Source organism: Cryptomeria japonica, chromosome 9 (assembly GCF_030272615.1).
Source record: "Cryptomeria japonica chromosome 9, Sugi_1.0, whole genome shotgun sequence".
Taxonomy (NCBI): Eukaryota; Viridiplantae; Streptophyta; class Pinopsida; order Cupressales; family Cupressaceae; genus Cryptomeria; species Cryptomeria japonica.
In genome coordinates, this window is record NC_081413.1 from 542,634,223 (window position 1) to 542,648,345 (window position 14,123).

Sequence of the window (14,123 nt, forward strand, 5' to 3'; positions counted from 1 at the left end):
GAGGGTTCTATTCTTGGAAAACATGGGCATATGTCCACATTAGTGACTTATAGATATGAGATAATTTTTAATCACTATCTAAATAGAAATTTAATGTTTATGTATTATTCGTATTAAATACAATTTTTTAATGAACAATTCTTAAACAATCTGCACTTGATTCAACAAATTTGAGCCTTAAAATTTCTCTCAATTGAAATATTTTAGTTTCTTTATTTTTGGAGAGTTATCAATCTCTAATAATTCATTGGAACATGATTCAAAATTGACAACTCTAATTCTGCAAGAAACCTAAAAAAATTGAAATGAATTCTATATTTTTTATTATAGGAACGGACCTAAGCATAGCATATGGTAGACATGCATGCAAAATATGGTAACAAGTGCATTAATAGACATGCATGCAAAATGTGAAAACATAGACATGGCAATAGAGAAATGCTATGATTGCAAAATATGAACAAAATAGTTTGTAGTAGCCATTACTCACTAAACTATGTCAAAGTATGTGCGTATTTTCCTCTACTCACCTTTCTTCTCTCTTCTTTTGTATTTTTTTAAACAATCTTCCCTTTTTTTATTGCTCTTTCTCTAGGCCTTATCATCTCCCACAACTTTTTGTTACTTTCTCACAACTTACAATGGAATGCACACCAATTTCAATCACATCTAGTTTTTGTTTAGAACAACTTCTCACTTCTCCACATTTATATTATTTTTAATACTATACTTTTATTAATTGTGACCTCAAATTTTTTAGTGTTTTCCCTTTTTACTAATAATGAAAAAAAAAATTCATTTGATCTAAAATTAATAAATATTATACAAACAAAAAATAGAATGCATAATATAAATCTTATTTTTTGAATATAAATCTTATTTTTTATGAATAAATCTATTTAACTTTTAATCTAAAAGATAATTAATTTTTTTTTTGATTAGTAAAGGCAGAGCCATATTTATATTAATTATGCATAATTACAGTATTGATATAGCTAGTTGATAAATTATCAAAAAGCTTGTTGGGTGCTTCTGTAACCTTTCTCAGAATTAGAGAAAGAGAGCAACCAGACAAACATACCATAAACAACATATTGTATCCTTCCAAAATCTATCAATTATGCAGTCTAAGATCATTAAAAAACTATAGAAAATCTGGATGGCAGATTCTCTACTGCCAGATTAAAAGATAATAATTTAATATTTACTTTTTTTAGAATTTTTGTACAGTTATGCTGAAATGACATAATATTTAACAATGTTGATCTAACTTTAAATTTAAAACTTTGTTAAATAACTTAAAACAAAAAGTCTATGAAGAATTAAAATACATAATTTATTTCATATTGATAAAAGAAAATGATTATAAGGATTAAAAGGAATGAATAACAGTTCCAAAAAAAACTTCACAGAAAAGAAGATTACACTGTCAAACCAAAGAAGCTCACTTACAAAAGTACATACAGCTGATCCACATACATAACAGAATATTACATGAATTTTCCAACTCAATTTCTTATGTTCACAGTTAAAAATATACAATTACCAAATCTTTTTCCCCTTTTATAAAATGTTACTGCAGATAATAAATCTCTTCCAGAATACCCTTTCTCAACAAGCATTTTAAAATCCAATATACTTGCAATCAGAAACAAAAACGTTAAATAACTTGAAATACAATTCCAACCTGATGTATAAATTCACACAGCTTCTTCAGCAATGCAGCTAAAGCCTCGTATCCGTCTGCTGCTATACAAAAATTTCCTCCACCTTGAAGTTTGTGAGTTACTGGTTTCAATATTATTAGTCTTGAATTCCTCTTCCTCTCTTATTTTTTGGAGAGCTTTCTGCAATCTCTTATTTTTATCCATCAATGCATCCAAAGTAAAACAAAGCTGCCTTACTGCCTCTCTTATTTTTTCATTTCGCTCCAGCAGTTGTATCTCCTGTACTCTGTTTTCATCAAGTAACTGATAGACCTCATTTTGCAGTGCCCCTATTTTGAGGCTCTGTTTCACTACTAATTTTTCCTTTTCTTCCAATATGATCTCAACATTCTTCCTCTGTGTATAGAGCTTTGAATTCTCAGACAGCAAGTTAGGGTAATTTTCTTTAGGAACTTGCAGGCTTTGAAAGTTGACCTCAATCTCATTCATCAGTATGGCGTTCTCTGTCACAAGACCACATACCTGCCTTTGCAATTCCTCTACTCTAAAATTCTGTTCTGGTACCGACACTTTTTTAGCTTCTACTGTAATTTCAACATTCTTTTTCTCACCCTCGACAATTGGAACAGTGCCTCTTCTCTGAAAATTGGCTCCAGAAATTTCAGTATGACCCCTTGTATTGCTTTTATCCAATCTTGCAGCTTGGCTATTGACATATGAAAGTGACATAAAATTATTCCGTTTAGATAGATTTGAATTCTCTTTTTCCAACCTTTTCAGCTTTTCTGAAAGAACTTGCATTTGTACATTACCCTGACCTTTGCCATGTCGATTGCCTCGGTCTATTTTCGTAAAAACTTGCAGTTTTTGTCCATTTATCTCATTTCCATTCATCAGCTCTTGCACTCTTTGAGCAATAACCTCATTTTCATTCCTCAGTTCTTCCTGTGTTTTTGCATTAGCCTCATTTCCATTGCTCAGTTTGGCGTTTTCTGCTCTGATGATGTCTAACTTCAAATTCCTATCACAGACCTCAGTTTGTGATTTCTTTATTTTGAAACTCTGTTCCAAAACTAGGTTTTCTTTAGCTTCCAATATGACTTCAACCTTCTTTTTCTCATCCTTCAGATTTCTCACTGTGCCTTCACTTTGTTGATTGACTCCACACATTTCTTTCTGCAATTTTTCATTGACATAGGCAAGGACAACTGACATGGTGTGATAGCTTTTGTTCTCCTTTTGCAGGCTGCTGACCTTTTCTGTAAGAATTTGCAGCCGGTGTACATTGATTTCATTTTCATTTCGCAGCTTGGCGTTCTCTTCTCTGATGAAGTATAACTCCTTGAGTAAATCATTCATCTCCCACACATTAACCTCATTTTCATTTTCATTCCTCAGTTTTGTGTTTTCTACTATGATTATTTCCAAATCTTTTTGCAAAAGATTCCTATCCTGCATTACCAGAGACATCTCTTCTTTGCAGTAAGCCTTTTCCTCCAATTTATTGTTTTTTATCTTCAAATGCTCAACCTGAATGTTTTTGGCAGTTACTTGTTTATAAAGAAGCGAGCTCTCTTCTTCCAATTTATTTTTCTTTTCTCTCATCTCGCTTCCAACATTTTCAGTCTCTGTAGGCTTTCCAAAATGGCTAATCACCTCAGAATGTGAATGAGATGACGCACTTCCAGATTCCTGATCGGAAGGTATCATGTTTATAGATTCCTGGTCAGAAAGCCTTTTGCTCCTCGGGTTGCAATTATCTGGATCCCCTGCTTCTGATACTTCTGAATCAGAACCCCTTCCTTGGCTTCTGAGAAATTTCTTACATCCTTCATTTAGGTTCTCATTCACTGAAATTTTCTTTACAAGTGGAGCTTCACAAGATGATCCATTGAAAACTTGAACAGATTCAGGAGAATTTTGTCTAGTTTGCCTCTTAAGACGGTCAAATTGCTCTGCCAATGCTCGGTATGCTTTGTAATACTCTTCAATCATGCTAATGAGCTGCGGCCTCTTATGGTAAAAAAATTCAGCTCGTTGAGAAAACGAATCGGATTTTGCTTCTAGAATATTCAACATATTCTGAGTCTTCTCCTCCATCTCTGCCAGATTGTCAAAACACACCAGATGATGCAATACCTTGAAGAATCGGTTCAAATTGAAAAAATAACAAATAGGATACAAACTATTTATACTAGCAGAGTCATTTCTGAAAGAACCCTTGCTGTTACAAATCAGATATATAATCAAGAAAAACGAAGTGTGAGTGTTACCTCCCAGAGTAGCATGAAGCCATGAAGATTCACTTCGATTAGTGCGGCTACCCCTCCGCCAAGGATAACAACTTCCGGTATGTTGCTTCATCTTTAACAAAGCAAGGACTTGTACCTGTACACAAAATGATACTGAAATAATCATGAAAAGTAATGGAGCAAGCTAAAGATCTGGTGCCTAAAATATTTTTAAATAGAACGTATCAAAACAAAATTTTGCGTAAATAATGAAGTAACTAAAGTCCACAGTAAAACTCAAAACCGAATTAATAGTGAAGAAATTTGTAACATGATTTTTTTTATCATAGCGTAATGTTCCTGTAAATAAAAAGTAATTGCAGCAAAACAGTGGAAATTCTTAATAAGCTGTTAAAGATGATAAATTTACGTACAATATTGAAAGGTAATTCAGTCTCAGGAAGAAAAACCATTACCTGGATTAGGATCTGTGGTAATTATTGTTGCTAAATAAACAAAACGACCTTTAAACTGGAGACCTGAATGCATGCATCTAAGCAAACCAAATCAACATGAAATGCTGAAACTAGGAAACAATACGTTACGATTTAGAAGTGAGCGCAAGATGAAGCTTTAATAAAATGGCAGGTGACTCGGGCATCGGAAAGATTTGACAATGCAAAGTCAATTAGGCAAGAAACTCATTGGAACTAGAAAATCTTCGATTTATTTAACAAAATACATTATGAAACCAAAAGAAGTAAAGATACAATAGAAGCCTATCAGTTTATAACTAACTCCAAGAAATACGCCTACCTTGAAGCAAGCTACCAAGTTGATTTGAGGTAAAGCGCATTGTCAGCCAAGCACAAATCTTCACAATGGATTTCACAAATCTTTAAAGATTCAATGAAAAGAGAAGCGGAGCTGAAAAAAGAAAGAAAATGTGCCTAAAACACAGTGCAAACAAGAATTCTCCACAGTATTTAACGAAATGGAAATATTTACTGAACAGAACAAGGAAGGGAATAGATTTAAACCTGAAAAATAGGAAAAAATGTATGGATTGATATGAAGCTTCTAAAATATTATCCAATTCCGTGATCAAACAATCAATAGCAAATTTACATCTTACTATTTTAAAAGACAGAGAGAAATCCTCTGGTTTATCCAGCAGTGATTTACGGAGTAACGGCGTGAAATCGTTGATCCATCATCCGTGCCCGAACAGCTGATATGGCGCTGCGCTACATTTTTATAATTTAGAATCATATTTTATGATATTTATTATATTGATTAAAATAATATTTTCTAATTATTAAAACTAAGATATAGATAAAATCATTATAAGGGAGAAGACTTATTAGCTGAATATCTTAATTTCATATCACGTCAATGGGTCTTTGATCTTTTAGTGAAGTTGAATGGTTCTAAATGAGTCCACCAGGGATCAAGTGTTGTTGAGTGCAAGACACTGACATCATAAGGGATGAGGCTAAGATTGTGCCCTAGACGAATTTGGCGGAATGGATACCCTTCATCCTTGGCTCTTAATTGAAGAGGCTTCAGTCTATAAGATCATGCCCTTGTATCGAGTGGCAAAACTATTTTGTGAAGGCACTCGCTAGGTTGGTGTGCTCGGAGGCTTCATGTCCTTGCAAGTCCTTGGCTCTTTGTCAAAGAGGTTTCAACCCATAGGCTCGCCTTGTATTGGATGGCAAAAACTACTTTAATTTTTTTTTAAAAATCTATATGACAATTTTAAATCACTCTTAAATTTTTACAATAGCTTATTTGGTAAGTCTCTTGCTTATAATTAAGATTTCATGTTCACATAATCAAATATGTCATGGCTAGAAATTTAAGTATGATCATGTGCATGGTCCATCCCATGTGATAAGACATCATGGAAAAGCTTTATTTTATCTTTTAATGAGATGGCTTCTAGGTAGATAAGCCATGTATTGTTGGCACATGATTTTAACATAATTATTTGGCAGTCATTTATGACTCCTAGATCTCAGATTATCTAACTTTCGGTTGTAATAATTTTATATTTTAATGGTGAGATCCAATTAGAACCCTCAATTTATTGATTATATTTTAAATTATAATATTAATATAGTTAATTATATTTAAATAATTGAAGAGGGTAAAGAGGAAGGAAGGTGGATTGGATTGTTAATATACAAATCAAACACTAAAAACATAAGAAGATGAAACATAAACCAAATCACATAAAAATAACATGGAGATGATGCTTATACCTTGCTATCTTACCTTCTCCTTCGGATGGAGCTTGATGAAGTGAAGGCACCCTTGGATGATGCTCCACTTGATGTGCTCCTCTTGCTTGTTTGATGTGGAGGGCTCTCCTATGTTGTGTACAAATGAGATGGATCTTGAAGGATGATGGGGATGAGATGATTAAGTGTGGATGGATGATTATTTTGACATGATAAGGGTGCTAAGATGATTTTCCTAGGCTCAAAAGGGCAACATAAGATTACTAAACTTGGAGATGGAGAATGAAGGGATGGAGTTCTAAATTTATAGGAAGAGGAGAGGAAGAATGGATGGCTAGGATGAATTCAAGATGAAGGGCTAAGATTGCTTGTGAGTTCACACAAAGCCCAAGAGAGGGTGTGAAGACCAAGAGATATGTCTTAAAGGTATTTCTTGTCTCCACACTCCTCAAGGTGCATTGGGAAGACTTCCCAATGTGCCTTGAGAAGAGCAAGGGATGTGACATTCCTTGAAGAATGGGGAGGAGGAATTTAAATTTTTTTAAAAATGGATGATCATGGGGATTGGAGGAATAAAAAGGAATTAAAAATTCCTTGGGAGAGGAGATGCCTAGAAGAATGTGAGATTTTGAAAATCTCACATTCACCTAGGAAAAGAGCATTTAAGGATAGTGGTTGGATGGAAGGGACAAGGAGTTGACTTTGTGGCTAATCATGATGATTAGCCACTAGCGACGGCTGTAGCTATTCTGGCTCCAAAACAACATGCCTCCATATGATGCCGAAGGCATACCATTCAAGTACGACAGGTCCATGAGAGCGACATTCCTGGGACCCACAGATGACATGGAGGAATTCGCGGCTGCAATGATGTGGATGATGTTGCCGTTTTGCGTTTGACGGAAAAGCTTGCTTGTGGTTAACACTTTCCCGGCCATTGCCACCGCAATGTGACGGTTACATCAAGCGAGGCGGTTAACATACCGCCGGGCAAGCGTTTTACATTTTCGGTGACCACCAATTTCGATTTTGCCACGGGGCAATTTTTTTGGCTAACCCGCTTTATTGCGTCCACGAGTCGACTAACATGACTAACATCGGGCGGCGGTCACGTGTTATGGGCACAGTTTTCAATTCATTTTAAAAAAAAATTTGAATGAAAACTCGATTTCGCGAAAATTGAAAATATATTTCGTCTGGTAGTTGCATGCAGAACGCACTGGTGGAGGTGAAACAAAATATTCGACCGTGGAAATTCAAGCTGTAAATTCATGTGCCCGGTTGAATCACTGAGCGAAGGAGCTGCACTTCAATTGCAGTTATAGGTATGCATTCTTAAAATATGTGTGGCTCCGAAGGGGAGGAGAAAAGCCGACCGCATGCATAACCCAAGTTGTCTGGGTATATTGTTAGTCGTATTCTTATCGCCTGTTAACACACGGGTTTTTTTTTCATGTGCAGGGAGGAGGTATCGTAGCATACAGGGGGTGGTACTATTGAAGATTGTTGTGTAGGGTTATGGCAGCATCGATAAATTCAAACCCTAACAGATAAAGATAGTTTTACGATTCCTTCATCAACCCTGTGTTTGAAATTGCAAATTTTTATATCATTTTTGTATCGCAGAGGTGGTTGTGAGTGTGCCCTCAGGAAGTGTCAAGAGGACAACGATTTGGGTGGAGGCTTAGGTGGCTGCGGTAATTTGAAACCCTAAGATATTCAATAATTTTTTTTTATTTCTTGTGCGATTTTGTGTTCTATCTGTGAAAATTAGGCATCATTTTGTAGCATGGTCGTGTTAGGATACAAAGGTTCCCTGTTTGATTGTTGACGACTCATTGTTGAGGGTTGATTTTTGGGATTTTGTTGAAAACCGTTAGGGTTTGCATTGTTTGTTTGTGGTTTGGTGTGTGTTAGTATATATATATATATATCAATATGAAGCAATACACACACACACACACACGCAGAGAGAGAGACACACACACAAACATGTCCTCTACAACACAGAGGAAAACAATAGAATAAAACATAGATAAAAGAAACTATGGAAATATTATGCTCTGTTTCCATTATTCTCAGGTGCTCATTAGATAAAAAAAAAGAAAACCTATAGTCCCATAAATCCCCCTTCAACAATGAGCCAGAATAGACGGAGGCTACTTCAACAAGGAGCCCTTCAACAATAATGTTTTCGTTCACGCATTAGTCTTACTTTTTTCACGTTAGGCAAATAAAAAAGGCGCCATGTTTGCTATCATCAAACAAACAACAGATCAACTCCTAATTGTCAGCAGACAACAGATCAACTCCTAAACAAGAGCAGGTCACACACAGTCAAGGAATGGTTGCATCAACCAATCAACAACCTAATTTTGAGGAGTCTGTTTGCATCAAAAGGCAAACCATAACATGTAAACGAGGTCAAGACCAAGTAAAAGAAGCTCAATTTGAAACAAAACATTTTACCTCACTTTGTCTTTCATGTAGTTATTAGGTGCCTGCCACTTGTATTTGCATATATATATTTATTCTCGGACATGTATGTTGATGCATGTCATTGGTACGATATGTCCTTTTTGGAGCCAGAATAGATGTGTGTTATGTATGTCGATTCATGTCATTGTTACAATCTTATTTTGAAGCTAGAATAGACATGTCTAACACAAGGTGGAAGCACCTAATCACACTCGAAAAGTGCAGAATAAACATGTATGCATATATATGTGGGAGGCTGTGTATTGTGGCTCGACAGTGGACGTATCGTACCAACAACATGCATCGACATATATTTACAAGACATGCATACCATGCCAACTTCTTGTGGTCCTCCGACCCATGGTATGTGATGTGGAGTTGTTGTCGAGTTCTCGGTTTCAGTCCTTAGCGCCCACACAAAATTATGTGGAAATGTCGGAGGATGGCTGTGGCATGCTTCGTGGTTATTGCCGGTTTATTGTGCATAACATGCACATTAAAAGCTTGTGAATGAAGGAATCGCATTTGGAGGGCATCTTGGCAGGAAGAAGAGGCCGCAAGCTGCAAAAACTTGGTACTTTTGTTAGAGAAAACACTAGCACAAAACTCAAGTTACTCTTGCAGTGGGACGCCTCTATTGTGGTTGCAAAAAACAAAATGGGGGGACTAACACCCCATGTTTGTGGCAGGTTTTTAATCGTAGGTTTTGCATTTGATGGTTGCTTCTGTCTAACACAACACTGTTAGTCTGTATGATTTTTCTATTTTAGAACCAGAAGAGACACATCCTCTCGGACCATTGTTCATGTACGAGTTGTGATTTGATGCAGCTAATAGCAGTAAAGCCAAAGGCTAACACGCGATGCAATTTACCATAGGAGATGGAGTTAGTCAATAACAAGGCTTGATAATAGACAAATGGTACTGCGTGTTAGTGACATGTTATCCAGTTGCATCCATTGAATGTAAAATATAGTGTTAGTCGTATTGTTATCACCTGTTAACACGCAGGTTATTTTTCATGTGCAGGGAGGAGGTATTGTAGCGTTGATTTCAAGTCTAAGATGCGTGTTAGTCAGACCATAGCGTTGATTTCGAGTCAGAATAGAGGCGTCTATCCTTGAGTGCACAACAATAGTACAAAAATAGGTGGTTGATATAGACAACTCTGGTACAGCTCTGGTACTATGGCAAATTGACATATATAATTTAGGTGATATAAATTACTTAGTGGTAGTTTATATTGGATGTTAAATTGCAATTTCATATATGAACATGTAGGTTCCTTTTATGTCTTTTGAAATGCATGTACTTCCCAATGTAGACTACCAGTAACATTAGTTAACCATGTAGGTTGTTAATTTTCAAGGACTATTGAGTAGTCCCCCGGCAAACGTCTAGACGTTCCCAGGTTGTTGCTCTGTCTCCCTTGTTTAATACTAGCACTGTAATGTCCCCTTATTAATAATCTTTGGGCTTGTGCAACTTTTTGAAAGGCGCTTGTTATATATATATAGTTTGTTCTATATAATTTTTTTATGTGGTACAAATGTATGTATAAATTTCAGTTCTTGATCATGTAATATTAATGTCCTTACTTTTACTGAATTTGATAATAATGAAAATGAACAATGCAATTGGCTAATGCATTTTATTATATGCTATAGATGCACCATATTAGACAATAAGATATAATTTTCGAACCTGAATGCAGTACGATTTTTATTTATGAATCTCCGAGTCATGAAACCAGTGTTGAATATATGAACCAGAAATCCTGATTCTTGCGAACTATGTGTTATAAATTTGTATATATTCTGTTTATTTGCATGAGAGTGTTAATGTTCATCGTAGTGTATTTGTATTTCTAGATTATTGATGTTCGTGATGTTTGAGAAGTACATGTGTTTGATGATCCAACTCCAATCTGAAATGTGATTTGGGCTTCTGTTTGAGGTGTCTCAGGTTGGCACGACGAACTCCTCATGTGTCTATCCTTCAGAGTGTTTTTTTCTTTTTTCTTTTCGTAACTTAAGAGTACGTTTTTAATAAATAATACTATTCCCATGTCAACAAAGAGATGGAAGCTTTAGAATAGACACTCGTTTCAAAAGACTTGTGTCTTTCGAAAAATGAATTGGAGGTCTCTGTACCCATTAATTATCGTGAAAGACTTTGTTAATGGTAATGAATCGCTGTTTATTCTCTGACATAGATTGACCATCTTAATTGCTGCACACTCGTTTTACAACATCAATTTTGCAATTAGCGGCTGCGATTGACTAACTTGTCGGTAACACGTTGTAGGAAAGGTCCATTTTGGAGACGGAATAGACACAACTGATCTGTTAAGCATGTTTTGCATCCTTCTTTATCAATCCTTAAGAAATTCTAGTTTTTGTGTTGTATTTTGGATGGGGAGAACACAGGAAGCCTTTTTAACAGTGTTGGTGATGGATCATAGTCATTATTTTGTTGCAATTGCAACCAAATATGTTCTAGAGCAGAATGTCATGGATAGTTTATGGCTAAACTGTTAGCTGGGTTGTACATAACACAACGACATGCTGACTTTGTATTGGAATGTGGGCATAACCGGTCGTGTGTTGGCTATGACATTTGTAGTGAATGTGTGGTGTTATTGATAGTGTGACGAATATGAATTGCATTTTTTTTATGTTTCAGTTCAATCATGTCAATTGCATTGCAAAAAAGCTTGAGGGAAAATGCTGATCTTGATTATGGGTTGCTGGAGCTAAAGGCAGATGATCTCCTGGGAGTTGGCCGCATTCGCTTCCCAGTGACACATGACATCGGCCTGCCTGTAAGCTAAGTAGTTTTAATGGATTATGTAGCATGTAGTATTGCTTGGTGTTGTAACCGTTTAATGCTTGTGACTGGAGAACTAATTTGTATACCCAGGAGAGAGGTGGGCTCTCATATGCGGGACGAGTTCAACATTCATATCTGAAAGATTCAGGAGTTGGGCTTTCACATTTGGGAGTAGTTGAGGATTCGAATCTAAAAGAGTCAGGAGTTGGGATTTCAGATGCGCGACCAGTTGGAGATTCAAATCTTAAAGTTTTAGGAGTCAGGCTTTCGTATCCAGGACTAGTTGAGGATTCAAATCTGAAAGGGTCAGGAGTTGGGCTTTTAGATGCACGACAAGTTGGGGATTCAAATTTGAAAGATTCAAGAGTTGGACTTTCACATCCACGAGTAGTTGAGGATTCAAATCTGAAAGACTCAGGAGTTGGGCTTTCAGATGCACGACAAGTTGGGGATTCAAATCTGAAAGAATCAGGAGTTGGACTTCCACATCCACGAGTAGTTGAGGATTCAAATCTAAAAGACTCATGAGTTGGGCTTTCAGATGCAGGACTAGTTGGGGATCCAAATCCGAAAGAGTCAGGGGATGGGCCTTTAGGTCAGGGACTAGTTGGGGATTCAAATCTGAATGAGTCACTAGTTGGGTCTCCAATTTTGAACCCATTGTCAAGGCGGCTTCTCAGTGCTGCACAACCACACTGGTAATTATTTCGCGTTGCATTATATATTTTTTCCATCATTGCATGGCATGGTTGGTGGAAGTTGGGATTTATAAGTGGAAATGTAGATATATACATGGGCATAAAATGGATCGATGATGTGTGCTATTTTATTGAACAACATTATGATAGTGGCTGTGTTGGTGAGGAAGATGAGGCCAGTGGAAGTGTAGATGAGGCTGATTATACTGATGCTTGAGGCGGTGAGTGAAAAAGGGGACGTTTGTAGCGAGCATGAGGTGAGCATAGAGTAGGAGGCTGAACAACAATGTGATTTTGTCAGCGCTCGTGAATAGGAACAAGGAGGGGCGAGTAACAAGGAGGTCCACTATTAGTCATTATATGTTGGATTATCTTTATAATGCTTGATTAGTGCAAAATTGAATGTGACTCTTTGTCTTTGTTGGCTGTGTGCAGCTACAGGCCGATCACGAAAGAGAACATATTAATGGTAGGTTGCACTACTTTTGTCTCTTCCGTTATTGTTCTGAAAATGGAGGTCGTTAGTTTTGGGATCTGGGGAGGCTTAATATGCATAGAGCTAGAGAACATCAACTACCATTTTTGGGGATTGCATGACGCAGTCGTCAATAGTGTGGAAGTGGAAAGAGCAACACGGATCATAGGAAGAAATCAATGTTGGAGTTGAAAAAGAGGGAGTCTAATATTGAATACCAAATGGGCATACGACGCAGTATGCAAAAAAAACGTGTCACTGACAGGGTCTGTATGAAATATGGAAAGAAAACACGTGATGAGCTTCCTACCGAAGGGAAGGAAGAGATAAAGGAAGCAATGCAAGTGTACGACAACAGTCTGGTTAGGGAGGTGAGAAGGAAGAAGGTTTTAGAGTTACTGCAAAGAAATAATATTGCAACAGAGGTAATTTTTTAGTGATCGTATTTTTTTGCAGTTTACTAAATTCCTTTAAACATGTGAAGAATGACTTATTGAGGTATCCTATCCTGGTGCCTAGATTTTAAGTGACAATGCAGGCCATGGCGAGGAGGTTCTGTCATCGAAGGCTAATCGCAAAACAAACGTGCCAGTGAATGAGGCTACATTTGTTTTGTTGGGGAAGCAAAAAAAGAAGAATGCTACAAAAAAATCAAGGCTGGCTGTAGGTCATCAAACAAAAGAGAGTGCACCTGTTTTGTTGGGGAAGCAAAAAAAGAAGAATGCTGTGGAAAAAAGAAGGTGGACTTCACATCCTGAAACAAACGTGCCAGCCAATGAGCCTGCATTTGATTCGTCGAGGAAGCAAGAAAAGAAGAATGCCGCAGAGAAAACAAGTATGACTTCAGATGACGCGACACATTTGTCATCGAAGGTGACTGTTTGTTGGCTTGTCCATATGTGTGTTTTCATTGCATGGTATGCTTTGCACTGCACTGTGTAGTATGCTGACTATTTCGTCCATGTCATTGTAGGTTGATGGGGTCCGTGGAGGGAGCATGGACTGTCCCGTGGTATTGGATGACACAGAATGTAGTGTGCACAAAAAATTAAGTCGAAAACCTCGGGTGTTTGTTATGTATAAGTCCATTTCGTCAAAGAAGCTAAAGGAGACGTCAAATGAAAAATTGGGTGCATGCAGTGCCGAGAATATTGTGGAGCAGTCTCGTGACTTGGGGTAGACGATCGACGATATGAGCAAAGAACAGTCAATGCAGTTGCCTGATGACACCGTGTGTAGTGTTCCCGAAAAACCAAGTCCAAAATCTCGGATGTCTATTAGGAGGAAGAAGGTGAAGGAGACGACGATTGAAAAACTGAGTGCATGCAATGGCGAGACGATTACAAAGCACTCTCCTCAACTGGGGCAGAGGTTGGAGGATAGCTACAAAGATGAACAGGTAATGCGGTGCCATTGTGCATGACATGTAGTGCTATATCATGACATGGTGTGTTATACTATACAGTAACTCTTTTTTTATGCAGTCGACCGCGGTA

The 14,123-nt window shown here is 37.0% G+C and overlaps 1 protein-coding gene across 3 annotated transcripts; it reads right to left on the bottom strand.

Moving 5' to 3' along the window:
* Positions 1-1,481: 1,481 nt before the first annotated feature.
* On the bottom strand, positions 1,482-5,111 carry LOC131061057 (protein NETWORKED 4B). Of its 3 annotated transcripts, XM_057994559.2 has the most exons (5): positions 4,939-5,111; positions 4,715-4,825; positions 4,375-4,437; positions 3,941-4,055; positions 1,482-3,769 (listed from the first exon to the last, which is right to left on the bottom strand). In XM_057994559.2, exons 4-5 carry the CDS (start codon positions 4,029-4,031, stop codon positions 1,701-1,703), a joined length of 2,160 nt encoding a protein of 719 aa, XP_057850542.2. In that variant the 5' UTR covers positions 4,032-4,055; positions 4,375-4,437; positions 4,715-4,825; positions 4,939-5,111; the 3' UTR covers positions 1,482-1,700. The 3 variants fall into 3 exon arrangements, with proteins under 3 accessions (XP_057850542.2, XP_057850541.2, XP_059067197.1); XM_057994558.2 differs by lacking the exon at positions 4,375-4,437; XM_059211214.1 differs by lacking the exons at positions 4,715-4,825; positions 4,939-5,111 and having other exon boundaries at positions 4,375-4,703.
* Positions 5,112-14,123: the final 9,012 nt, after the last annotated feature.

What these genes read in the sequence shown, in the direction of transcription:
- LOC131061057 (XM_057994558.2), bottom strand. Translation starts at nt 4,031, where the DNA reads ATGAAGCAACATACCGGAAGTTGTTATCCTTGGCGGAGGGGTAGCCGC. An exon ending in GCTTCATGCTACTCTGGGAG is followed by an intron (nt 3,770 to 3,940) that starts GTAACACTCACA and finishes ACAATCTGGCAG; the next exon opens with AGATGGAGGAGAAGACTCAG.